The 27604-nt window shown below is 38.6% G+C and overlaps 1 protein-coding gene across 1 annotated transcript in view; it reads left to right on the forward strand.

Moving 5' to 3' along the window:
• Positions 1 to 5640: 5640 nt before the first annotated feature.
• MEGF10 (multiple EGF like domains 10) overlaps positions 5641 to 27604 on the forward strand; it is a 126009-nt gene continuing 104045 nt past the window's right edge. Inside the window, exons 1-4 of the mRNA XM_007457608.1 lie at positions 5641 to 5663; positions 10134 to 10250; positions 17642 to 17743; positions 18086 to 18186. Coding sequence (XP_007457670.1) covers positions 10135 to 10250; positions 17642 to 17743; positions 18086 to 18186 — 319 coding nt within the window. The 5' untranslated portion in view covers positions 5641 to 5663; position 10134. The remainder of the gene's footprint in view (positions 5664 to 10133; positions 10251 to 17641; positions 17744 to 18085; positions 18187 to 27604) is intronic.

Consider the following 27604-nt stretch of genomic DNA (forward strand, 5'->3'; position numbering starts at 1 on the left):
TATCCCAAATCTTCAAAGCTTTTGCCCATGTGGGCTTAAAACCATGTGGATAAAAGTGTCCAGACTCTTTTGTGGCAATGCCTGCAGTTAGAGATGTCTGTGGTCACTCTGCATCCTGGTCTGGATTAGTGGTTCAGAACTGAGTAACCCTGGGAAGAATGGCAGTGGAGTTCCGCTGTCACTGATTATTTGCAACATCTGTACAGTCTAAACATGGAAATACCTTATGTACTTTCTAATTCACATTTTCAGTTTTGACCAGGAAGTTGCTTGGTCACTTGAAGAATCTAACTTTGAATGAATTTGCATTTCAAGAGGCTCCAATGCACAGATGGAGTATTATTTTAGGAAGACTATGACTGTTATACCTGATGGAGAGGTATTAATAATTTGACTGGAGTTAAGAAACCTGAGTTCTGTGATCTAGTGTCAGACCACCCACAGACTAGCTCCGTGATCATGGTCAGGTCATCCTAATTTGGGCCTTCAGTTATTCCGTTCATAAAACGAAAGGATTTTGACTGGATTCCATAAAACCATTAAACTATAACTTTCTGTTCTATTTTTTAGCACAAACGCTCTGTGGAACCCAGGATATGTGTAGTGCTCTGGAAAATTTTGGGGAGCCAAATGAATGTTAAAAACTTCAATTAAAAAAAAAAAAACCACTTCAATTATATGGCCTGTTATGAAGTATTAAAAATAGAGGAATGGTGTGTGTATGTGTGTGTGTGTGTGTGTGTGTGTGTGTGTGTGTGTGTGTTTGTCTTAATAGAATCTAGATAGATGCAACTGACAGGAGAATTTTCTAAAATCTTGGTTCCATAGAAATTCTTTTCCTCATGGGGTTTGTGTTCCTCTGTTTTCTTCTCTAAGAAATGATCTTTGAGGAAAGTAAGGCTTGACTTGGATTGTTCAGCTGTGCCTAATGGTGAGTGTCTCAGGAATTGAGGGTTAGCACAATGACCTAGAGTTGGACGAGCAGGTCCCCCTTGTCATGCCAGTGATGGGGGCAGATGAACGTCGTCAATCTTTCCTACTATAGCAGCATGCACCATTGAAACAGACCTGCCCGAGATGAGAGGGACCATGCAAATACTTAGGCTTCCTGTTATTGTTCTGTCCTCCCACCAGCCCTGTGTGCAAGGAAAGACCTAAGATGCTGATGACACTCAAAGTATCCTGCTGCACATCAGAGAATTCTACTGATATTTTCTCCTCTTACCCTTTAATTTGACTTTTCCTTTCTAAAGGAAATTGCCTTATTTTGTCATTCATTCTGTTTCCGTTGGATTTTTTCCTGCTTGTACTGTGTCAGGGTATTGGTCAAACCTGAAATGTCCAGCTTCTTTAATTAGTATTGTTGGTTGAAAGAAAACAAAAAACAATAGTCTCCCTTTCTTTCTGGGCTGATCAAGTTCTATTTTCTAGTTCATTTTTCTTATACACATTTATTCCTGGACTGCCTGAGGTCTCATGAAGTGTTTGGATATTTTAACTTGAGTAAATCTTAAACCATCATATTCAATGCCATTCCTGACCTGGCTCTAAAATTCCTTTTCTACTCACTTGATTTTCTACTCTGTGCTCCAGACAGCCTTACCCATTTGCTTTTCCCTCTGGGAAGCTGCTTTCTCTTGCTTTTGCTCCTACTCGTTCCTTTGGGTGCAACCTCCCCTGATCCGTCTACCCAGCACAGCCCTCAATATGCTCTTATCCCCACTCTCCAGCTGGAAATACTTTCTTAACTTCCATACTTATTTTGTAACATCTTTTGACCCTAATCATAATTTTTATTGCCTTGTTATTACTATCCACATGATAGAGCTCTCACATTAGATTAGAAACTCTTGGAGGGCAGAAATGTCCCTGATCAATGTCTGCTGATTGAGAAAACAAATGTTTGTTCTTCAGCAAAGGCTTTGAACAATGTCTATGTGAAACATTGTTAAAATAATTACATTATTAAGACAGTTGATGAAATTTGAATTAGGTCTATAGGTTACATCGTAGTTTAGCATCAGTGTTAAATTTCCTCAGACAGTTGGGTTACACATAAGTGAATGTTCTTCTTTTTAGAAAATGTAAATTGAAGTATTTAGAAGTATTTGCATATGTACAAATTACTCTCAAATGGTTAAAGAGTATGTATATATATTGCCTATATATGTGTATGTAGCTAGAGAGTGATAAAGTAAATGTGGCAGAGTGTTAGCAACTAGTGAGTCTGGGTGAAGGGCACTCTTTGGTCTATTTTTGTAGCTTTCAAATATATTTGAAATTATTTTAAAATAAAAAGTTAACAAAATGAAATAATTAAATTTTATATGCCATCTAATCAAAGATAATCACAGAAGACTAGGAATAAAGGAACATGTATTTGTAGATGAAAAATTAACTTATGGAAAAGTCTAGAATCCATTCATTTAATATTTTACAAATGACATTGCACAGAGCATGTGATGAACTCTCCAAGTTGTGAAGCAGATCAACTCTTCTGGATAGTCAGATGTTAAATGGTTAAGGATAAATGGCAGGATAATTTGGGACAGTGCTTTGTGTGGAAAAGCAGCAGATGCACCTTAAAACACAGGTATTGTGAGGTCATGCCTCTAGGGACGCAATAAGTCAAAGTGCAATTAGAAGTTGATGGGCTCTTGGCAGGAGTTCTAATGTAGAGAAAAGATTTCAGAAGCATTGCAGGTGGTTTCTTTTGTGTACAACTGATACTGAAGATGCCAACTAAATGGCAGGCATTTTTGAGAGCTATTTTGGAAGTCAAAATATTTTTGGTATAGACATATTGAAATATAGGCATATTGGATATCTATTGCTGTGTAACAAATTACCTCAAAACTTAGTGGCTTAAAACAACAAACATTTATTATCTCACAGTTTATGTGGGTCAGGAATTTGGGAGAAGCTTAGTTGGTGGGTCTGGCTCAGGGTCTCATGAGGTTGTAGCTGGTATTTCAGCAGGGACTACAGTCTTCTGAAGGTTTGATAGGGTCTGGAGGATCCACTCACATGGCTGTTGGCAGGAGGCCTCAGTTCCTCACTATGCCCATCTCTCTATAGGGCTGCTTGAGTGTCTCAATGACATGGCAGCTGGCTTCCTGCAGAATGGTGATCCAAAAAGCAAGATGGAAACTGCAACGCCTTTGATGACCTAGGTTTGGAAGTTACACTCTGTCAGTTTTGCAATATCCTATTGGTTACATAAGTCTATTCATTGTGCAAAGGGTTTACACAAGACAGAATTCACTGGAGGCCATCCGGGAGGCTGGCTACAACAATAGGGTATAATTAGTGCTGCCAAATCGTAGCTGTTGAAAAAGAGAAAGAAGGAGTGTATCTTATAAAGGGATAAAGGGCTTTTTTGTTGTTGTTGTTGGATGGGCCAAAAAAATTAGAGATCTTCATGTTGGGAAGAATAGGTAGGAATATTACTGAGGAATATTAAATTGTAAGAGTTTAAGAAAATCAATATAATTTTATTTACTGAATTCTGGAATGAGAAGTATTGTTTGAAGTTTTGAAGTTTGAAGTCTTTTTCTAATAAAGAAGAGGTGCATTGTTTTCCCAGTAGGAGATAAAAATAGACTGAATCAAGAAAATATAACTGGGATTGAGAATGGCTTAAACCCAGAACAGCTCTCCCAGATATCAACCCTATTTTCTAGTATGTCTCCCAATCCTGCCAATTCTTTCTTTCATTGCTCTCTCACATACTTCCCATTCCTGAGGCTACCACCCTGGGACAGGCGATCCAGCGTCACACCCCGAGGACACTAACCTCCACTCACTTTCTTCGCCACCAGGAGGCAATCCCTTGGTTGGATTTTGAACACCTACTCTGTGTTAATCTTCAAAACACCTCTTTCATCAAATAATGCACCCTGCTCATAGACTTAAGTGTATTCCACTGCAGACAGGATAAAACCATCTGAACTCCTTAGCCTGGGGCTCCAGACCCTTCATCAAGAAGCTCTACCTTCCTTTCTAGCACTGCTTCTCAAGATTCCTTACAAGACCTCCTGCTCTCCACTCTCAAGGCTTGACTCACACTTTTCTCTCTGCCTCGTGGCCCCTCCCCATTGTATTCATTTACCCAAAGGCTTCCTTTAATCCTGATGTGATGCTGAGGGCAGATCACAGATGTTGCAGTCATCAGCCAGCCATGTTCGAATCACTGCTCTGTTTTAGTCGATTTCAGGTGAAACATTTAATCTCAGCCAGTGAGATTATGCGTGTGAGGTACGAGGTACGAGGTAGGCACTCAGTGATTTCTAGTTTTTCTCCTTTTGGAAACTTTCTTTTCAAGTTTGACCTCTTTCATGAGCCTTCACTGCTCACATCGATTTTTCTATCTTCTTAAAACTCTAGCAATTCTTTCTACATTGACTCATTTGACAAATAATATTTTATTTATAATCTTCCTCCATAGTAGATTTTGAACTATTGAAGCTAGAGACCATGCTTTATAAGTCATAATATTCCCCGCAGTTGCTTGCACTTAGATCCTTAGTGAGTACTGTTTGTGGACTTTTTTCCATATGTTGTAGGAGATGGATTTACAGGGATGTTGTAGAGTACTTTGCAAAGTTGATGATGAGCGGGTGACCATGGCCTCCCCAAAACTCTCCCTTAATGCCACCTAGATTACACCTGTGGGGCAGCTGGTTAAGTAGGTGAGCCTGTACCTCTATGTTACCCCAGAAGCTCTTTCAGTCTTAATCAATTGTGGCTGCATCCTGCTGTGTTGAGATGGCCAACGGTTGTGGCTGTTCTCCATGTGGTGTGAGATGGCCAACGTTTGTGGCTGTTCTTCATGTGGTGTGAGCCCCTCAGGGTATCTCAGTGCCTGGCAGCCTCAGGGGTTTGCCCAGTTTTTGCTTGATGTGAAGTGCTCAGTGAATGCCAGAACTTGATATTAAACACCCACTTCATGCTAATGTGTTGTTGTTTTTTTATTTTTGGTTGTTTATAAAATCCTTATAAGTTTATAAAATAGGATTTGAGAAGATTTTTCTTTTCTTAAATGTTAATAGCCACATTCATTTAACTTTTAGTATTAGAAGCTTCCAAGGATTGCTGGGGGGGCTGCCATTACAACATGATTTAGTTTGACTTAGAAGCATATCTTGGTTGTGGTATTTGATGTTAGCAAAATGATGTGAGGATCCCCAGATGAAAATAGATAGCATTATACTGCTTCCAATGTGTAGTTATGCTTGAGTAAATTAATACGCTATTAGAATAACTAGCTTTGGGTGGTGAAAATAGAAATCAGGACAGTGCCTCAGGGATTCCTTTTATCGGCGGAGTAGTATTTCCATGGAAGTCCTCGTCTGAGGTTGTTCTTGGGGCAACCAGCAAGCGTTACTCTTTTGACACCTTGACTACCCTGAAGCTGGACCTTTGATACTCTATTTACAGGTTCAGAGCTCCAGGAAGCGTACAGCACATCTGGGCAGCCTTTCTGAGTGATTCAAGGTAAAGCTAGTACATCCTTTACAGATAATGTGATAGAGTGATCAGTAGACTAGGTGACTCTTGGTATCCAGGGGGGAAATTGTGAGAATGTGGCTGTTCTTAATCAGTAAATCACTTTCATCGAGAGAACTGTGAGAGGATTTTAGAGTAGTGAGCTTGAAAAAACAGTGGGTAAGGGCGTCCCAGTTATTTCTATGTGTGCACTTAATGATTCTAGTAAGGAAATAGATTTTAGAGCCAGAAAGAATTGTCTGGAATCATTTATCCTTCTGTTGTTGCAAAAATAAATTAGCAAGTGAACTCCCCATTATTTATTTCTCCCTAACACACTGATAGAGAAGCTACTCCCTGTCTTCACAACTCGGACTCATCCATTGTAAGGATTTTTTTCAACCTGATTGTTTACTGAGGTTTTTGTGGTAGAAGAGCAAAGCCTGCCTTCCCAGTAGGCAGTAAGAGTTAACTCTGCCTGCTGTGTTTCCTCTTTCTAATAGGAGTACTTTAGCAATGCTAATCAGTTCTACTGATTTTCTGTTTTGATTTTTCCATAATAATTAAGTGAATGATATGGAATGCAATCAAGTTTGGCACTAGGGGGTTCATGCAAATGTCTCTTTATTTTTTTACATTTAAAATTTTGTTAAACGTAAGAGGCAAATTATTTGAAGGCAAAGACTGGGTGGGTAGGGGTAGCTCAATATCCAATTTAGAGTTTTGAATATTTTCAAAATGTCTGTTTCAAGGAAGCATATCACCACTGTGTTGCCTTTTTTTTTCAGTTGAAATAATGTTATTTTTTAAAGATTGTATTTTGTTTTCATTTGCGCTCTAAGATTATAGTGTCAGACAAGATGGCACAGCTTAAAAGAGAAATGAGGAAGAAAAATGTTTATTGAAGTTTTTTCCTTCAAGGTAGACACAAAGGGAAAAAGATACACACGTTTACTCATCAAAACCTATAGAAGAAGACAAATCAAAAAGGGAAAAGGTATATGAAATGCCTTACCCACTTGTTTTGATTGCCTGTCAGTGACAAGACAAACAAAAGGAAGGACCACCCATGTTTCTGAATATAGGGAAATGTTGCATTTCTATACTCCTTTACAGCTCATTGGCACATTTGGGAAATGTCTTCTCCCCCTACCATGTATCAATATAACATATGAATTATTTCCTCAAATGATTTTAATCAGTTCATATGAGTTTGCACGATCCTTTCTTTTTGATTTAGCAATTCTTTTTGCTTTGAATATTTTATACTTTAATGTAGATTATTCTAGAACTCCGTTAATTTTCTAATTTTGATTTGGAAAATGCTTTGGGAGTAAGAGACCGAGTGACATATATACAATTTAAAATATACTGATATTTTTCCTTCCATGAATGCCGCCGGCAACTTTGCAGTGCAGTTTGATTTTTCTGTATGCTGAATTTCAGAAGTAATAAGGAGGTGACCAAATTCTGCTTTTTCTTTTTTTTCTGCCATCCGCTTAGTGAGGTTAAACCCTTCACGGGGCCATGCATCAAGTGCAAAACAAAAATAGATACCAAATTAACGCTAAAATTTTTACATTGAAAGGGAACACAGGGACTTCCCTGGTGGCTCAGTGGTTAAGAATCCGCCTGCCAATTCAGGGGACACGGGTTCGAGCCCTGGTCCGGGAAGATCCCACATGCCACAACTACTGAGCCTGCGTGCTGCAACTACTGAAGCTCACGAGCCTAGAGCCTGTGCTCCGCAACAAGCAAAGCCACCGCAGTGAGAAGCCCGTGCACCGCAACGAAGAGTAGCCCCCACTGGCTGCAACCAGAGAAAGCCCACAGGCAGCAACGAAGACCCAACGCAGCCAAAAATAAAATACATAAATAAATAAATTCATTAAAAAACAAAAATAAGAGAGAGAACACAGCCTCTTCCTTTTTCTTGGCAGTTTGATTCATTGCTTCCAGCAATTTCCAACTTTACAGACTAAACATTTCTAATTGGGAAATGGATGGTTTGAGTCTGAGTTGGTGACTCAGGATATAAACTTTCCAATTTGGGGTAATTGTTTGTGAGTAGTTGGCAGATTACTGCTGACCAGCTCTTGTTTTGTCTTTAGGAAAGAATGAAAGTTAAGATACGTATTTCACACTTCATTGAAACAGAATACTTACCTGACATAGATAAGGCAATGAGACAGAGAGATACTTGCCATGCTTATTTGTTACAACCAAAATATAAAAGGTTTACTTTTTTTGATGGATGAGGAAAATGTCACAGTATATTACATGTCCTTAACTGTGAAATGAGGATGATAAAAATACCTACGTAAGTTACTGTGCAGATTAAATAGGTAATTCACGTAAAAGGTTCAGCACTGTGCCTGGCACAGAGTAATAGGTCAGGAAATGTTAACTGTTATTGTTTATCATCATCATCATTACTTTGTATTTATTTCTGTTAAGTAGCATAGCTTCTTTAATTATATAATGTTAAGCTTCAGATTTTACAACTTCATGATGGTTAGCCTGTGAGAAACATCAATAATTTGAATTAATTTATAAGCAATATTTTGGCTACTCATTTATGCCTTATATGTTGGAATTATTTCATAATGATTGAAATCTCTCAAAGATTTCACTACCTCTCATAGTGGCTTACACTATCTTTTAATTATCCTACAAATCCATGACCTTTATTCCTATTCCAAATCAAACATTTTCTTTTGTTTTAGCCTTTGTGGATTTTGAGATAGGTAACTTGTCATAATATACTTAATATACTTGTGCTTATAGCAATCTTGATTTTAAAGAACTTAATACTTCCTCATTTAATCTATTGTCTGGAATCTGAAGGATAAACTATTTCCTAAGGTTAGGTGTTTGCCCATATTGTTGTTTATTATTTGTTTGTTTTAAGATAAACTTACCTTTTAAAACCACAAGATTATTATTCAATGAATTTGGTTCCCAGACACTAAAAACTGGTAACCTCATGGTGTGGAAAATTAGTACAACTTCTCAAAATGCCAGCTCTCACCCAGAAAATAACTGCTTAGTCCCATAATCTGACCAGTTGTTACTAGTTTCACCAGTTTACCAACAGTCAGGCTAATGCTTGTTTTCCTTTTTTTTTTTTTTTGGCCTCCTGGCATGTGGGATCTTAGTTTCCTGACCAGGGATTGAACCTGCGCCCCTTGCATTGGAAGTGATGTCTTAACCACTGGACCGCCAGGGAAATCCTGGATCAGCTATTTCTATGTCCATTTTTATAATGATTATATAAAATCATTTTATATAGCGTGACAAACTTTTCCTCCTCACTAAGGGCCAAGTTCCCCACACCCCTGTCCTCCCCTGCCTCCCAGGAGGAGGGCTTCTGTGCTTCCATCTCCATGAGGGGTTCACCCTCCACCCAAGGGGCCGTATCAGGCATCCCTCCTCACTCTTACTCCCACATCAATCACCAAGTCCTGTCTATTTCGCCTCCTGAAAAACTCCCAGAGTCACTCAGTTCCCTGCAACCCCAGTGTTACTTCCTTATTTCACTCGCAGTGGTGTCTCACCTGACCTCCCTCTAATAGTCTCCTCCTGCAGGTCCCTCACCCCCTGAAGCCAGTGATCTTTCGAATGTCACCCTGTAGCCTTTCCTAGCTCTCGGTAATCCTCGGATGAGGTTCACATACTTTGCAATGTCTTATAAAACCCATGGTGATACGCCCCATATCTTTCTCCAGCTGAGCTAGTTTGAGATCCCTAAGTGTGCCTGACCTTCCCTCACCTCCGTTCCCTCTGCCTGGAACATTCTCCTCCCTCTTCTTCTGTCTCCTTTGCAGGCCTAACTCTTCTGAAGATACGTTGCTAATTGTTTTTCCTTTTTGGTCTTTATTCCTCTCAACAGTAATACCAGGTTCATTTTTTCTAACACTGACCGCCAAACACCTTTACACTTTTTTCTATACACCTATGTAGAAACCTCTGTAAAACAGCTGGTTTTGTCTCTGTTCAGCAGATGGGGAGACAGAAGCACTAAATATAAGAAATGTAAATCACAATTATTAAATTATAAAGATCTTGATGGGCAGGGACAGGAACTAGATGTGTGTTTTATGTCCAGTGTTTGCACGGTGCCTAGGATAGAGTGGGCATTCAGTGTACGTTGAATGAATTATTGAATGACTCTCAGCTTAAGCCTGAGGTGCCTCTCTCTTGAGTCAATGGAGCTTCTGTTTCATTATTTATCCTCTAGGACAAATGAGGCTAGATTCCTCTGTGTGCCCTCTTCTTCCAGAAGGGAAATATGCCTGGTGAGAGAATCTGGAAGACTGTGTTGCTCTGAGCTGTTTGGGTAGATTCCTTTAATGTTAGCTGGCATGGATGAGAAGGTCTCTTGTTATGGTGGCAATTAATGATGATTTGCATTTTTTTTTTTAGTAATTTACAAAATGGTGACCATCCTGACAACATAAGAAATATCTCTCTCTCCTGGACCATGAAAGCTGGTGACCCATCTTAAATCCAAGACTCGTTATGCATGTTTCAGCCCTAGTAACAACTGGTACTGAATAGTTGATGTGCTCAGAAGAATTCTGTTTGGGTCATTTTAACGCATCTTTAATTTGGATTTTTTTTCTTGTAGGTTGTTCTTCAGAAACAATGGTTATTTCTTTGAACTCATGCCTGGGCTTTATCTGTATACTGTTATGCCACTGGATCAGGACAGCATCATCTCTGAACCTTGAAGACCCTAATGTGTGTAGCCACTGGGAAAGGTAATGGTTTTGAAAGTAGTCTGAGAAATAATTTCTGATAGATTCCTTTATATACTCTCATTATCGGTACCATATATAAAATTAGAATTTGAGAAGAGATTATAAAATTACTTATATGTAAAAATCATTAGTTATATGTAATAATTAGATAGTATAATTCACCTTGGTCTTAGAGAATAAATATTATGTGAAGAAAACTTGATATACTGATTCTAACACAGGTGCAGTTGTAAGACCAAGGAAAACATTAATAGATTGATTAAAACAACCTCCCTAAGTTCGTCTCCCTGCTCTGTATCTGTTTGCAATAATTTGGTGGAACTGGACTTATGCATGGGAACCAATGAGGGAGCAGTGGAAGACGGTGTGGAATAATATCCTAGAGTGTTGAAATGAATGGCATAAAAAATTGTGCAGTAGGTGGCCTGAAAGGGAGACATGATTTCTGGAGGAACTGGCAAGGCTGCATGGAAGTATTGTCCCCTGAGATGTCTTTGAAGACCTGAATAAGACGAGTAGATGGCAGTGATTGGGTGGGGTTCTAGGGTGGAAGATAGTTTGAAACCAGTGCCATGCAGACCACTAAGGGCGGTGCCCAGTAAAACTAGAGTCAGTACAGGATTGAGGAGGGCAAGATTGAATAGGTTATTTGAAAGCAGATGATGTAGTATCCAGATCTAGGTGATTTGCAGTAGGAAATACAGAAGAAGTACAAAATAATAGGTCAGCTTATAGTCCCTTTTGGAACGCAGAAACAGCACAAACCATTTAGTGATACTGCAGTGCAGTCCAATGCAGTTTACTGTGCTCTCACCTGCTACTTGCATTCCTAGGAAAGTGTGTATCTTTATCCAAAATTAACATTGCCCTTGCAAGTTGTTCAAGCAAATAGAAGGTGTCAAGTACTAGAGGTGAATACATATTTGTAATAGCTGTAAGTTCAATGACATCAAACTCTTGGTCTCTTTTTCCTGTCACCCTCAGCATCATGATGAGTACACCACAGAGTAAACATTCTAATCGCTGTGTCACCCACTGGTGGGATGCACAAAGCTCAGAGTCTTTCAAGCACAGCAGCTGTATTATTCTAGGGGCACACTGGTTCCTCACTCATAGCGTTATTTTTCGGTGAGGGCTCGTCCCTCATCTCCATTGGCAGTATTACATTCAGGGTAACAAAAACGTATTTTCCTGAACAATCAATAGAGTTATGTAGCCTTATGAAACTTTAAGCTGTAGAGGAAATATGTATGTGTAGTAAAGTTCTATATATTTGTGCTATTAACTATGTTATATAGAATTTAAGGGAAGGGACCTCCTATTAATTATCTTTATCATTTTCACAGAACAACTCATAAAACATTTCACCAACAAAGTACATAATAAATATGATTAAAGTAATAAAAATGAATTGATGAATACATGAATAAGAACATGTCAAATTTAGAAGAGGGAGAGTCCATTGGTGGTTGAACTTCTTGGAGGATGATAGCTTTGGAATGGGAGGAAAAATCAAATTTGTTAGGTACTGTGAGATAAGAATCAAGAGATCTTGGTAATACATTAACTATGGATGTGAAAGAGGCAGAAAAGGCTGAGATTTAGAACCTGCTGTGAAAGAGTGGAGGTGTCACTGTACATATGGAAAAATAAAAAGAAGAGAGCTGATTTGACAGGGAAGAGATTATTGTGGTTTTTATCATGTTGTATTGACATGATCAGTTTGAAATATGGGCCTGGATGAATGTTTAACTTTTCATTTAAACAAAACATTAAAAAGATATTTCCCCCAGGTTTTCTTTTTTTTAACTGATGTGTTGGGTCTTCGTTGCTGCACGCGGGCTTTCTCTAGTTGCCGCGAGCAGGGGCTACTCTTTGTTGCGGTGCGAGGGCTTCTCATTGCTGTGGCTTCTCTTGTTGCTGAGCACAGGCTCTAGGCGCACAGGTTTCAGTAGTTGTGGCTCGAGGGCTCTAGAACGCAGGCTCAGTAGTTGTGGCGCATGGGCCCTAGTTGCTCCGTGGCATGTGGGATCTTCCCAGACCAGGGCTCGAACCCATGTCACCTGCGTTGGCAGGCGGATTCTTAACCACTGCGCCACCAGGGAAGTGCCACCAGGGAAGCGCCCCCCCGCCCCCAGTTTGTTTTGACATTGTCCTATCTTATAGTCGTCATGGACAAAAAGGCCTTATGAAATATAAGAAAGAGTATTGGCTTAGCCCTGTTTTTTTCACTTAGGAAGTCCAGTGATCTTGGATGGGTCTCTTAACATCATCCAATTCAAAGATTTATTGTGAAGCTTGCATCAAATAATGTATGAAAGATGTTTTGTAAAATGAAAAGTGCTGGATGAATGTAAAAAAAAAGAAAAGAGAAATATGGGCCTGAAAGTGTTTGGGAATATAAATTTGGGAGTCTCCAGCATGATGAGAGAACAGATGAGCTCTCCGAGGGAAAGGCTACAAAGAGAAAAGAATCCAAGACTTCAAGCAATCCAGCACCCACTCAAATGCACACATTTTGTCCTGATTTCTTGCTCAATATTTAACCATACTTACCAACACATAATTGCATTGTTCTGTTCACCATTTTAAATTCCCAATGTCTAAAACACTGCCTTGCATATGGCTTGTGCTCAGTGAATAATTGTTGAGGAGTAAACTCACCTTCTGGTAGGAAAGGAAATGACTAAATATGGACATCAGTAGTGGGGGTGGGGAGGGGGGGAGTGATAGAGAAGGGGCACATTAATCTCTAAACCTAATATAATTCCACTGTTGCACAGGTGATTAGAGTAACCGCTAAAATACTCACTAATGGGGAAGAAATTCAGTGTGGAAAAATAGGAAAATGATGGAGATTTTTTTCCTGTCTATATTTTTCCTATAAACTGCTAAAAAGAAAAATTGGCAGTTACAATTTTCTTATTGATAAATTTTCTGTTATAAGGCTAGATAATGATTCTTTGAAGAAAGGTTAAAAAAAAAGTGGAATTGTTTTGGCAAGAATGGAGAAAGAGAGTATAAATTAAAATGATCAAATAAAGGTGCAGCTGACAGGTTCTCCTGTATTTTCAAAAATTGAAATGAGCTTGAATTGAAACAGGGAGAGGAAGATTAGCTTCAAGGACAAAATTCCTGGCAGTAGGGCCAAGTAGTGCTCATTGTAGGTTTTCCTTACACTAAAACCCACCTGTCACCAATGGTTCCGAGCCATGGAATCACCTGCAGCCTTGCTTCTCAGAGTGTGATCTGTGGAGCTGCAGCGGCAGGAACCTCAGCTGGGAGCTTGTTGGAAATGCAGACTCTCAGGCCCCTCCCCAGACCTACTGAATCATTTATTTTCAAATAAAAGTATGCCTCATTTTAATGCAGCAATTGTGATTCTTAGAAGCTATATATGAAAGGAAATGAAGGAAAATTAAATCATTTAAAATACACAAGGGATGCTTGTTATTAAAGGAATTCTGCACAGCATCCTTTTGGAAAATGAATAACTCCATGAATCATCTGTTCCTTCTCCCCATCTCCTTTCCCTGTTGTGTGAGTTTAAGTATTTCCATATAATGGGGTTTCTTCTAAAGAAGGCACAAATGAAGAGAAGGCTTTCTCTGCCCAACCCCTTGGGGGTGGGACACAGGAGTGGTAATAATTGAAGCTGCATTCCTGAAGCGAGCAGAGATAAGAAATGATAATTATTACCATATTTAATTAAAGTAACAAGATAATTTAGGCAGATGAAATGTAATTAACCACTTTGGAATGTGTCCAAGTGATGATGGCTTTTCCCCCCTGTTCTTTGACCTTAAATTAAATCTTGTTGGGGTTCCTCCCTGGACAATACTTAATAGTTTAAAATCCCAATGATGATATGTTTTCAGTGTGTTTGAGAAGATTAAACAAACAAGCAGGAGATAAAGGGTTTTGCATCTTGATGCTGAAAATAGTGTAGAATTGGGACCAGATTCCTTTTATACCACAGTTTGCCACTCACTGTCTGCTTTAGAAGCTTTCAATATTCTACAACATCTGAGAGGGGACAGACATACAGCATGCTGTCTGGGGGTCTTGGTGTTAGTACCGGCTCTAGACTGACCACTAGCACTGGGAGCTCGGTGTGGCTTATTTGTGATGAAAATGGGATTGGACTGGACAATCGAGAAGGTTGCTTCCCATTCTGTGACTTTAAGAGCAGCTGCAGATGAACAGGGAGGTGTGGACTATCAAGAGGTAGTAATTAAGTTCAAACAGCAGCACTAAGGACCAGAGGAAGTCATCCAGTTCTCAGAGACATTTCCCTTCATGATGCGGGCACACAGCTTCCAGAAAGTGGCCCCTTGAAAAGTGACAACAGCTTAATTGTCTAATGACAGGTGGGTATTGAGCAAATTAGGTGTAGTCGTCAGTATTTGGTAGTCATAATTTGAAGACGATTTACTAACATGGAAAAATGCTTATGATAGTCTTAAATTTAAAAAGTAGGTTTAAAATTATGTGTATAGCATGAGTATGAAAATATAAAAACAAAAAGACAAAACTATAACTAAAAACTAAAAACCCTAGGGATGGTAAAAGAAGTACAGCAAAATGCTATGTGTGGTTAGGTAAGAGTTACACAGTTCTCTCCCTCTCTTCTTAAAGATTCGTTTTCCAAATTTTCTAGTGTGATTATAATATCATTAAAAATGAAAAGTAAAAAAGAGATTGTTTAGAAAAGAAAAAGAGTGTATGAAAAAGAACAGAAGTTTGGGTTGAAAAGGCTTAGAACCCTTCTCCCATAAACCCTTCTCCCCGTAAACTTAAGTGGAAGCCTCAGTAGCTGATCAATGTGAAAAGTAATTTATATTCGGTCTGTTCTTCATTGAGTTTGAGACTGAAAAATTCTAATGAGAAGTGTCAAGACTGAAGAGAAATGCTCAACCATAATGAATTTTACACTTCGATTTTCCCCAAACTCTATATATTTCTCTATTAAAGTAAGAGCAGGTTATTTTTAGCATTTACGTGCTGGCCTCTCTTGAGAGCCCTATGAGGGAAGGAATTGCATAGAATTTATTCAATAAACATTTGTTGAATTGGAATCCTTAATGGTTTGATTATCCTTTTATAGAGAAGAGCTTTTTTATATCCTAAAAGCAGAGAAGCATCCTGCAAATTAAGCTATTGGTGAGCAGCAAATGTCCAGAAGAGGAAACTCATGTGCTTTAACATTTTCTCTTATTGAGGAAACCTTCCAGGCTGCTAGAAATTAGTGAAAACACTTTTCACGTTTGCTTGTGGAGTCAGCTCCCCCATCACATCCAATGACGTGTGTTTGGCCAGGGTCCCTTAGTTGATTATCACTTTTGCTCTCCAAGGCATTCAGATCTTAACACTTAACATGGCCTGTGAAATTTTGTGGGAATACTGCATCAGGCCTAGTTCTAACAAACCAATTTAGTTCAGCTAAATTAGTACTATAGAGCCTGGTAGATTACATTTTTTCACCCAAGCAGCATTAATTTAGGGTGGTTTCTTTTTCATTCCCATAGCACATGTGGAAAGTTCTGTTTTGCTCATGGGAATGTAGGACTGCCTAGATGGCAGTTCCACGCACAGAGGACATTCATTCGCTTTGCTCTCCACTAGAAATGGAATGGAGAAATAATGCTGCAGGCCTTTACAAGCTGCTGGATAGGGAGGGAAAAGAATTGGCAAGGAAGTCTTAGAAATTGCAACAACCTGAACCTCAGGACACTGCTAGGGGTCTGAAGAAAATCTGAATAGCTTCATGTGATATTTCATTCCAAGAACATTTATATTTTAACGCAGGCCTCTCGCTTTACCCCAAAGGAGTTATATCAGAGATGTAGGCAATGGCATACTAGACGCTCGTCTGAACCTGTTCCTGCAGGTGTTGTCTGCTGGAATAGAAGGAAGTAGTCATCTGAAATGTATGTTAGAAATGCAGAATGCCAAGTAAGAAGGGATCTCCAAGAACATCTCTGAACCCCTGGTTTTATGATGTGATTGTCAAAACACAGGGAAGTGAGGTTACCTGCTGAAGGTCAGCCGGGTGCTCAGTGTCAGATCAGGATGATAACCCTGCCTTCTTCTAATCCAGTGATCTTTTCACTAGGACTTATTGCATCTGCCTCAGGCTTGTGGAGGATCCCTAAATTTACCTAGAAATCAAGTTGCAATGTCCCAAAGAATCAAGTACAAACAGTATGAATAGTATGATTAATTCATGGATGTCTCATAATGACTGAGAGAGAACACTTGGAGAAAGAAATTGGTCTGTTTGTGAGGCCAATACTGCTTAGCTTTCCAAATTAGAAGTTTCTGCTCTCTATCTAACCTGAATTCTTCAGGCTGAAATTTTAACCTCATTCCTTCCGTACCTTCTGTAGTTGATAGTTCCTATTAATGAACTTAGGCTATTGATCTACACCAAGTGAGTCCATGATTGAGGCCCATTTTGTTGTTGTCATTGTTGTTAGCATGAATTAAAGATTTTAGTGGAAATCTTTAAGAGACTGTTAAAGAAAATAGAATAAATTGTTTTGAAAAGAAGATTCTCCAGATTTTCCTGTAGGCAAGAAATCTGAGCTCTTGAGCATGTAATAGACTGCTTTGAAATGAAGAAATATAGGATTGAACGTTGAATATTCTTTATATTTCATGGGTGTTTTTCAGCCACCTTCTTAGGCCCATAGGAGTGCATGCTTTTACTCTAACAAGAAGCTGTTAGTGAAAATATGTTGGAAAACAGACTGTTTAAGTAGCAGCAGGTTGTTCATATGATTATTTCAGGCTAACTGTCTCAGCCATATGTTTAGAATTGGGTTTAAAGACTTCTTTGTAGCTTCTATGTAGACGTTGCATATATTCTTCCATTGCCTAAGAAGTAGGGCAGGCACAAGAAAGAAAATTATTACAAGTTCCAACCAGAGAAATATAGTCTTTCTGATTTTCCAAAATCAGTAGCAAAATGTACTTGGATTGTCTGTTTGCTGATTACCCTTATTATTTGCATGAGGCCTAGATTGAAAACAATTTGTGAAAGGTCTTGATAACCCTGGACCCCGGGGGAGGGGATGGAATTAAATACAGAAAAATATGTGGTGATACGTTTTTAAATTTAGGAATATCAGAGTTTTGGGTGAATAGTAAATGAGATTTTTTTGAACTGTATAGCATGAACTCTTGTCTTTAAAATATATTATTAATATTGGATCTTTTAAGGTTCTAGTACAAATAGAAACCTGAAAAAGCCTGAAGATTCTCTGTTAAAGGTCAGTGTTGAGTTGCAAGTGGAGATAATTTAGCCAATTACTGTTTTTCTGGTACACAGCCTATCAGTAATGTAAGAAAGAGAAATACTGATTCCTTCTCTTTCCTCTTCTTTTCAGCTACTCCGTGACTGTGCAAGAGTCATACCCACATCCCTTTGATCAAATTTACTACACTAGCTGCACTGACATTCTGAACTGGTTTAAATGCACGCGGCACAGGTAATGGAAGCTCAGATGTATTTCTGTGTTTGGCAAACTGGGAAGGAGTCTGATATGAGATATCTCGAGATAAGTGAAGTAGGGAAGTCATGAAACTTGATTCCTTGAAATAAAGTGTAGGTTGGCTTAAATGGACAATCAGTATATTCTTAGCAAATTAGTGAGTTAGCATAATATTGGTCAAAACATATATCCCATGTTTCTTCTTAATTATTTTGGAGTACTTTGCTTTTTATACCTTTATTATATTTAATAGCTTTTTGTATTAAAATATAAAGTCTTGATTTCTAATCAAATTACAGGTCCAATGAAGTAACAATGTGATTTTTCCCCTTTCTATAGAATCAGTTATCGGACAGCCTATCGACATGGAGAAAAAACTATGTACAGGCGCAAATCCCAGTGTTGTCCTGGATTTTATGAGAGCAGGGAAATGTGTGTCCGTAAGTAAGACTTGCATCCCTTGGAGGTTCATTTATTTTTTGCAGTGTTGGTTTGCATTTAAGGGAGGCTGGAACAGAGGCCTGGGGAGATGGGGCATCTTGGATCATTCCCTTTCATTCACTGCTGCTTTCTTGGCCTGTGTAAGGAGGGAAGCATTAACTGTGTCCCTCTGTCCTATGAAAAATCTCCAAATGAATGTCACTTGAGGAGAAAGCAGATGTTGTAGAAAGATGATTCAAGGCTGGATGCTGCTATGTTCATTACAGTCCTTCAATAAATGTCTGTTTAGAAATTGGTCAGGGAGTCATTGAACTTAGGTCACAGAAGAGAAAAGAGATATAACCTTCCTGCAGCAGCTCAACAGAGTCCCGAGTCAACTTCCGAGAGGACAGCATGTTCTTTTCTGATACATAGAATGATACGCTTATTAAAAGTGGAGGAGCTTTCGCAATACGAAATGACTGTAAGTCTGGGTTACAAAGTAGACCTTCTTCTTTCATTGTAATTTCTCTCCTCCCTCCCCTCCCCATCTCACCAATTCATTTTGCGATTTTTTTTTTTAACATCTTTATTGGAATATAATTGCATTACAATGTTGTGTTAGTTGCTGCTGTATAACAAAGTGAATCAGCTATACGTATACATCTATCCCCATATCCCTTCCCTCTTGCGCCTCCCTCCCACCCTCCCTATCCCACCCCTCCAGGCGGTCACAAAGCACCGAGCTGAGCTCCCTGTGCTATGCGGCTGCTTCCCATTAGCTAGCTATTTTACATGTGGTAGTGTATACATGTCCATGCCGCTCTCTCACTTCGTCCCAGCTTACCCTTCCCCCTCCCTGTGTCTTCAAGTCCATTCTCTACATCTTTGAGATGTCTTAAGAGAAGTTTGATGTTTTATGATACACTTTAGGAAATCCTAGAATATCATGTGACATGCAGTTTGCAATTGGGGTTTCTTACCATTGTGTGTAGGACACGTAGAAGAGAGCAATAAATACAATTTTATTCAAACATTTTGGCTCAACACAAAGTTAGAGGGACACTTTTGCTTTCTGAGCTGAGATGCTGCTGTTGAGTAGTATAGAGAGAGACAAAGTTCTGCTCTAATTTGGAGGTACTAGGAGTGATTGGACACATCACTGGGCCTAAAACTCTGCAGAGCTGAGTGATAGCGCTGGCTTGGCCACCAATCATCTGGGTGGCCCTGGATAAACCATTTATAACTCTTTGAGGCTAATTTGCTCTCAAGCAGCAAGGGGGCTTGGACCAGTGTATGTGTCATCTTCCTTCCAATCCCTGGAGTCTATTCTTTATTTATATAGACAGGGATGATTTCTCAAATTTTTATTCAAAACCAAGGCTATACATAATAAATGTTCATTGAAGAGAAATTATAAAATGTAACTAAGTAAAAAGAAGAAAATATAAATATGTTGTGAATGTCTTTCCTGGTTAGTAAATGAACTTCTATAACATTTAACAAAAGTCAGTATGTTACTGCATTATAGATGTTTATTTGACTGATCTCAACTCTTGAATATTTATATGACTTCCAAGTTTTAACTATTATGGACTGCTTTAGAAGACGTCATTGTGGTTAAATCTTTGTTCATATCCATAATTAATAGGTAAGGATAACTTCCTAGTAGTGGAATTGCTGGGTCAGAGGCATACACATATTTCTAAGATGTTTGGTGTTTTTCCAATTTATACCACCACCAGCAGTATAGAATGTCTTTTTGCTTATACCCTGTGGCAGTTTTCCCTTTGCTATTTTTTTCCTTTATTTGCATATGTTTGGTTAATAATGATGCTGAATAAGAAAAATTACATGTTTATAATCAAACATCTTAGAAAATAATCATGAAGTGATCTCTGTGGCCCAGGCTGATGGGAAATTTTCAAAGGAAAGCCCTGAATACACACAGAGTGAAGAGTGGGGAGGCTTCGCTGGTTGGGCTGGCCACTTTACAGAAGCTTCGGGGTGATATTATCTTGGTGCACTTAACCAGGGTTCAAACTTACAAATACAATTGTCAGCACACTGAGAAAATAGTTCTGTCTCCCAGGATTCTCTTCTCTTAACCCAGGTCATAGGAATCATCTATAAAGCTGGGATGCTAATTCATTGTTACACAGAACCTGGAGAGGTGCTTACAGTCTTCTAGTCATACCTTTTCTCCTTGAAGGTCTGGCATGTGAGAAACGAGATTTTATTGGCAGCTGATGTAGGGAGTGTGGATCTGAGCAAGGTCAGTTAGAGAGAGAATTTTTAGTGCTTCGTGGTTCCAGCCTCCCATAGCCCAACACCGCCATCATTTTATTCAGTAGTGCAACCTGCCTCAGAAAGCAAGGCGATCCCACAGCACCATCATGCCTGGTAAAAATTATTGCCGTCATATGATGGTAAAGATAACTCTTCCTTGATCTCACACAAGACAGATTGCAAGGTGTCCTCCTGACCGCTTGGATGGACATCTCTAGAATTTGCCTCTAAATTCTCCTTTTCTAAGCCTTTTTGGCTGACCAACTGTTCCTGGAGACTGAAATATTTTCTGTTTAGATATTTTAATATATTTAATCAGCTTACTGTCTAGTCTCAGAGGCCTGGAAGCTATTTGATCTCTTTAAGGGTATTTTGCATCTCTCCACTCTGATATCTTGATTTCACAGCTTAACCCCAGAGGACAATCATGCTTCCCTGATTTCCTTGTTCTTGGGGATGCCACTGGTAAATCTTCTGTTCTCTCAACAGCTGACACTAGTGAGGCACCCTTGTGGATAGAGAAGGAAGAGAGAACACATGATTCTTTTTTCTGCTTTCATAATCTTTTTTTCAACTAGGTTTTGCTGCCAGGCACCTAGCACAGTCACCATTTTAACTGTTTCCAGCAAGTTATCAAAAGGAATTGAAACACAGGAATTGGTAATAATTTTAGTTTAATTTTGGTAATCAGTTTACCTAGAAGGCAAAAAAAGGATGGTTTCACATAACCACCTGTATTAGAAAAATAGTTTCTTTTAGGTGTCTGGGGTATCTCCCCTGGAGAGTAAGTTCTATCCTCCCATCCCTCCCCACCCCTGCTGCATCCTGCCCAAGATTATGCATCTCTGCTAAACTCTCAGGCTGTGCAGAAGCTGCTGGTCCACAGAGCACACTTTGGGTAACAAGGGTCAGTGTTCAGAAGACAGACATTTACCATCAGGCAGGAAGAGCCAAAATGGAGAGTTCAGGGAATAACGTGGTTAGAAACCTTTCCTAAGAATCTGGTCGGAGAAAAAGAATGAATTGGAAAATCTTCCAAGGAGAAAATATTACTAGACATGAAGATGTCTATGATTCCTTCCTGAGGTTTTAACCTGTTCATAAAATTAATTAAGCTTGTAAGTGTATTCATTTTTCAGAGTTACTATTATTGCCTAATTGTGTGTTTCATTGCTTTTTTAAAAACTGGAATATCATTTATTTACTTTCTTGACTTTTTAAAATATTTGAAATAGAGTTGTCTTACACTATCATGTTAGTTTCAGGTTACTACATAGTGATTTGACATTTGTATATATGAAGAAATGATCTCGAGGATAAGCCTAGTAACTATGTGTCCCCATACAAAGTTATTACAACATCATTGACCATATTCCTTATGCTGTATATTACTTACATACCTGTGGTTATAACTGGAGAGTTTTACTTCTTAATCGCCTTCACCTATTTCACCCCCACCCCCTCCTCCCAGAAACCACTCATTTGTTCTTTGTATCTATGATTCTGTTTTCATTTTATTTTGTTCTTAGATTCCACATATAATTGACATCATACAGTATTTGTCTTTTCTGTCTGACTTATTTTGCTTAGGATAATACCCTCTATTCATTTTGTTGCAAATGGCAAGATTTCATTCTCTTTTATAGCTGAATAGTATTCCACTATATATGTATATCACATCTTCTTTATCTATTGATGGACACTAGGTTGTTTCCACATGTTGGCCTTTGTAAATAATGCTGCAGTGAGCATGGGGCGGCAGATATCTTTTTGTGTTAATGTTTTGTTTCCTTCAGATAAATATGCAGAAGTGGAATTGCTAGATCACATTGTAGTTCTATTTTGAATTTTCTGAGGAACCTCCGTATTTCCATAGTGGCTGTACTAATTTATGTTCCCACCAGCATTGCTTTTCTCCACATCCTTGCCAACACTTGTTATATCTTGTTTTTTTGATGATAGCTATTCTAACAGATGTGAGGTGATGTCTAATTGTGGTTTTGATATGCATTTCCCTGATGATTAGTGATGATGAGCACCTTTTCACATACCTGTTGGCCATCTGTATATCTTCTTTAGAAAAATGTATATTCAAATCTTCTGTCCATTTTTTAATCAGATTTTTTGGTTTATTTTTGCTTGCTGATGGTTTTGTTTGTATTTGCTTTGCAATGGCTTTTTAGTTTGGTGGAGTCTCAGTTGTTCATTTTTGCTTTTGTTGTCTTTGCTTTCGGTGCCAAATCCAAAAAATCATCACCACGACCCATGTCAAGGAGCTTACCACCTATGTTTTCTTCTAAGAGTTTTATCATTTCAGGTCTTGTGCTCAAGTCTTTAATCCATTTTGAGTTGATTTTTGTGTATGGTGTAAGATATGGTCCAGTTTCATTTTTTGCATGGGGCTGTCCAGTTTTTCCAACATCATTTATTGAAGAGACTCTTCTTTCCCTCTTGTATATTCTTGGCTCTTTCGTTGTAAATTAATTGACCACACATATATGCATGGGTTTGTTTCTGGACTCTCTATCTGTTCCGTTGATCTATGTGCCTGTTTTTATGCCAGTACCATGCTGTCTTGATTACTATAGCTTTGTAATACAGTTTGAAATCATGGAGTGTGATACCTCTAGCTTTGTTCTTTTTTCTCAAGGTTGCTTTAGCTCTTTGGGGTCTTTTGTGGTTCCACACAAATTTTAGGATTGATTTTTCTATTTCTGTGAAAAATGCCATTGGAATTTTGATAGGGATTGAATTGAATCTGTAGATGGCTTTGAGTAGTATGGACATTTTAACAATATTAATTCTTCCAAACATGAGCATGGAATGTATCAAATATATTTGAGTCAGGTTATATGTATTTGTGTCTTCTTCAGTTTCTTTCATCAATGTCTTATAGTTTTTAGTGTGCAGGTCTTTCACCTCTTTGGTTAAATTGTTCCTAGATTTTTTATTCTTTTTGATGACATTATAAATGGGATTTTTTCCTTAATTTCTTTTAAAGTTAGTGTTAATAATTAATTTTGACTTACTAAAGTTATAAATCTAAAACCTAGTTGTTTCTTGACATAGAAACCAAACTTACAGTTCCCAAAGGGGAAAGGGAGGGTGGGAGGATAAATTAGGAGTATGGGATTAACAGTTACAAACTACTATACATAAAATAGATAAGCAACAAAGATTTACTGTATAACACAGGGAACTATATTCAGTATCTTATAACAACCTATAATGGAAGATAATCTGAAAAAAATACATATGTAGCTGAATCACTTTGCCTGAAACTAACACAATATTGTAAATCAATGATAGGTCAATAAAAAAAAAAAAAAACAACAGCAACAACAACAAAACCTAGTTGTTTCTTAAGCTAAAATCACCTTATAGGTGTTTCATTCATCAGTCTAACAAAATTTAACAAACACATAAACATAAAAGGGCCTTTGACTAATGTTTTACATATTTAAACACCATCAAGTTTTTAAAATGGAATTTGTGTATTTAATAAATTCTAATCCTATTTTAAATAATCCAGCTTTTAGGCTGACAAACCATCCCATGTGCTTAAATAATTTTTGTAAATCTAATAAGTTCAACTTATTAATAGGGTGGAATCTTAAATTCTCTTAAATGTTCTAATATTGTATTTGTAAAATTTCAACTTTAACATTTCTAATCAGTTATGTCACTACACTTTTAAAAAATGAAATTAGAAGACCAGCCCCTTGTTGCAATAGACCACATTCCTTTATGTATTACAATTATCTTCTCAAAACAAAAGTTATAAACACTATAGATTTTGATTCTCACACACGTTTCTATATTAAATTCAAAATATTCACACAGCTGACAGATACCCCCTAAGCAAATAATTATATCATCTCATTTTTTTTTTTTTTGGTTTATTTTAAAATAGTATTCTGGTGGTCTCTTTTCAGTTTGCTAATATTATTTAGTTAGTTAGTTAATTGTAGTAAAAACTACATAACATTAAATTTGCCGTCTTAATCACTTTTAAGTGTACAGTTCAGTGGTGTTAAGTGTATTCACATTGTTTTGGAACAGACCTCTAGGACTTTTTCATTTTTCAAAACTGAAACTCTATACACATTAAAACCTAATTTCCCCTCTCCCCTACCTTCAGCTCTTAGAGACCACATTTTTACTTCTACTTTATATTTCTAGGATTTTGACTACTTTAGATACTTTATATGAGTGAAATCATGGATTTATTTCACTTAGTGTAATGTCCTCAAGATTTATCTGTGTTGTAGCCTGTGATAGGATTTCCTTTTTGTTTTAAGGCTACATAATATTCTTTTGTATTGTTTTCTGAAGTTTCTTAAATACCAGAGAACATGTTCTTTGATTAACTGCCTTGACCAAACATACTAAGCCCTTTATCTACTCTAGATGTTGTATCCTGTATTCCTTAGATTTAAGACATATGATTTAATAGTCCTAGTTTTCAAGTTAGATTACAACCCTCAACCCAGTTGGCTATACCAATTGATTGAATTTTGTGTATCTTTAGTCATTAAGATATATAAATGTATTTTTTTGGCCTAACTTTAACTACCATGATAATTGCTACAATTATCTTTTCTTTTCATATAATTCTTATCTTTTATGACCACACACCTCTTGTAAATATTGGTATCTGGTTGCGTTTTGCAAATCTCATAGCTGTGAAATTGAATGTGAAATCGCACCCTCTAAGGTCATCTTGTTCATCCTCTTCCACCTTGCCTTGGTGCTGATCCCATGTATTGTCTGAAGTCATAAGGGTGCCAGTTGTCTGGCTTTTCCTCCAGAGTATTAATTTCCTCCACAAGATCACCAATCTCCAGACACTTCTCATCTTCCATCTTCTCAGCCCCCATACCCCAAGATTTCATATAGTTCTCTAATTTAGAATTTTGATCTTGTTCCCAAAATGAAAAGATGCATAACACAAATTGGCTTAAACATCGTGCTTTCCAGGATTATCTGTTAACATCTATTTCCTCCTCACTGTTTTGCCTGCCTCACTTATGTTTTCTTCCTTTCTTCTTTCTTTCCTTTCTGCATTCCCTCCTGCCTACCTACCTGCTTATTCTAATGTTTGACACTTAAAGATGCTCACTGCAGCCACTAAACTATTTTGTATCTCTTCGCACATGCAAAAGATTAATAAGACAAATTTAGTGGGATTTCTGGGACAAAGAGTATGCATGTTGTAACAGTAAGATTAGGTTTGGCTATGAGTAAAACTTTGTTTCTTTCTCACATGAGTCCAGAGGTTGGTAAACCCATAAGGAACCCAGGCAATTTCCACCTTTCTGCTCCACCACTTCTAAGGTGGAGTCTTCATCTTCATGTGCCATTATTGATCTCCCCACATCAATCTAGGTCCCAAGCAATGGATGGAAGAGGCAGGAGAAAGAGGCAAATGACAATGCCAGCTGTTTCCTGAAGAGAGTTTCTAGAAGTGATCACATTCCATTTCTGCTTTGACTAGACCTTAGTCATATGACCTCACAAAGCTATAAGGGCATCTTTATTCTGGGTGGTCAGGGGCCCAGTAAAAATATATTTCTGTAGGAAGGGAATGATGGATATTGGGAGAAAGGAGAAATCTGAGTCACATTTTAAGACTTTTTGATACAAACTTCCAAATTGCTGTCTAGACAGGTTCTAATAACTTGCATGCCCACAAGGAGTATATGAGGGTGCCCACTTCCCCATATCCTCACCAACATTAGGCATTATTCTTTCTTTCAACCTGTTGGGTGACAAAAATGGTACCTTGCTTTACTTTGCATTTCCTTAATTATTATGCTGTTCTCTTAAGAAATATATGTTTGTTAGTCACTTGTATTTTGGCTTCAAGGGGGATAAAGTGAGAGTGCTTTGTCTCTCAAGAGCCATAGAAGTGCTGGGTAGAACCAACAGGTGGCAGTGGAGAGAGAAATGTGCTGATTTCCAGGCTGGTAAAAGAGATAGTTTGAGACTGAGACTTGAATAACAAATGCCACGGGCCAAGCCAGCAAAAGGCCCAGGCCCTCCAGGGCCCCTTACCCTCACCACCATCACTGGGATCCATTCTCTCCTCACCCCAAAGTCCACAGGTCCCTCTCTCCCAAGGCCTCAACTGTTTGTAGCTCTGGGAATGGCTTGGAGCCAGGGCAGCCCCTTGTCTTCTCCCACGGCCCCCACCATGAGCCCTGAGGAGAGAAGCATGATCCCTGCTACCATGGCAGCGAGGGGAGCTCTAGGGAGCCCTAGACAGTGATATGCAAACTCCCAGGTCCGCGGAAAGGAGCTGAGACCCAGACTCGTGATCTCCACAGTCCTGTACTTGAGGAGTATATAAGGATTTGAGGCTGCCCTAGGCATCCAAACCATTATTTACAACACTAGAACTTTAGGAAGATGTGTTTGGCTATACACACAACTGATTTCCAAACACATCTTTGGAACCTGACCTCTTAGCAAGTGGGAGTTGCCTGTAAATTTAGTTTCATGGGACTAGGAAAAGCTCACAGGACAACAGCAGAGTGAGAAGTTGGCAGCTATCCCTCCGTGGGAAGGATTGGCTAATCCCGAGATGAGGCTAAGCAATACATTTTCCCTCCCATTTCCTTTACTGATGGCAGAGAAAGCAGATCACTGGAAGCAAGGCTGCTTGCCGCAGAAGCGTGAATGGACAAAGGGCATGGCCTGGGGTCCCTTCTCTGGTGCAGCTCCCATCCGTTTGCCCAGATGCCCAGTCTTCTGCTGCTGGATGCTGCTGCAGAGGAAAGGACCGTTGTGATGAATGTTTCCTTTGTGGTGGACTTGACTCTGTTACCCTGTTTTTGTTAGATTGTGGAGGTCAAATGCTAACTTCAAATTAAAGCTGTAATGGGGGCATCCTGGGCAGTGTGGCTTACAGGGAAGACGCAGGAAGAGGTTTGGGGCCTGGGTTGCCACCCTGTTACCTTGTAGGCCAGCCCTGATGGTAGAGGATCAGTTCCCATGGATGTGCCCTGGCTGTCTTTGGCAATCATTAAGAGAACTTTGAAACTGTAAATAAGAAGGCTTCACTCCCGCACACTGAACTGTATATGATTTCCTGTGTTTAGTAGAGAGGAGTGTGACAATTGATTACCATAGCACTGAATGAATATT

Source organism: Lipotes vexillifer, unplaced genomic scaffold (assembly GCF_000442215.2).
Source record: "Lipotes vexillifer unplaced genomic scaffold, Lipotes_vexillifer_v1.1 scaffold1084, whole genome shotgun sequence".
Classification (NCBI taxonomy): Eukaryota; Metazoa; Chordata; class Mammalia; order Artiodactyla; family Lipotidae; genus Lipotes; species Lipotes vexillifer.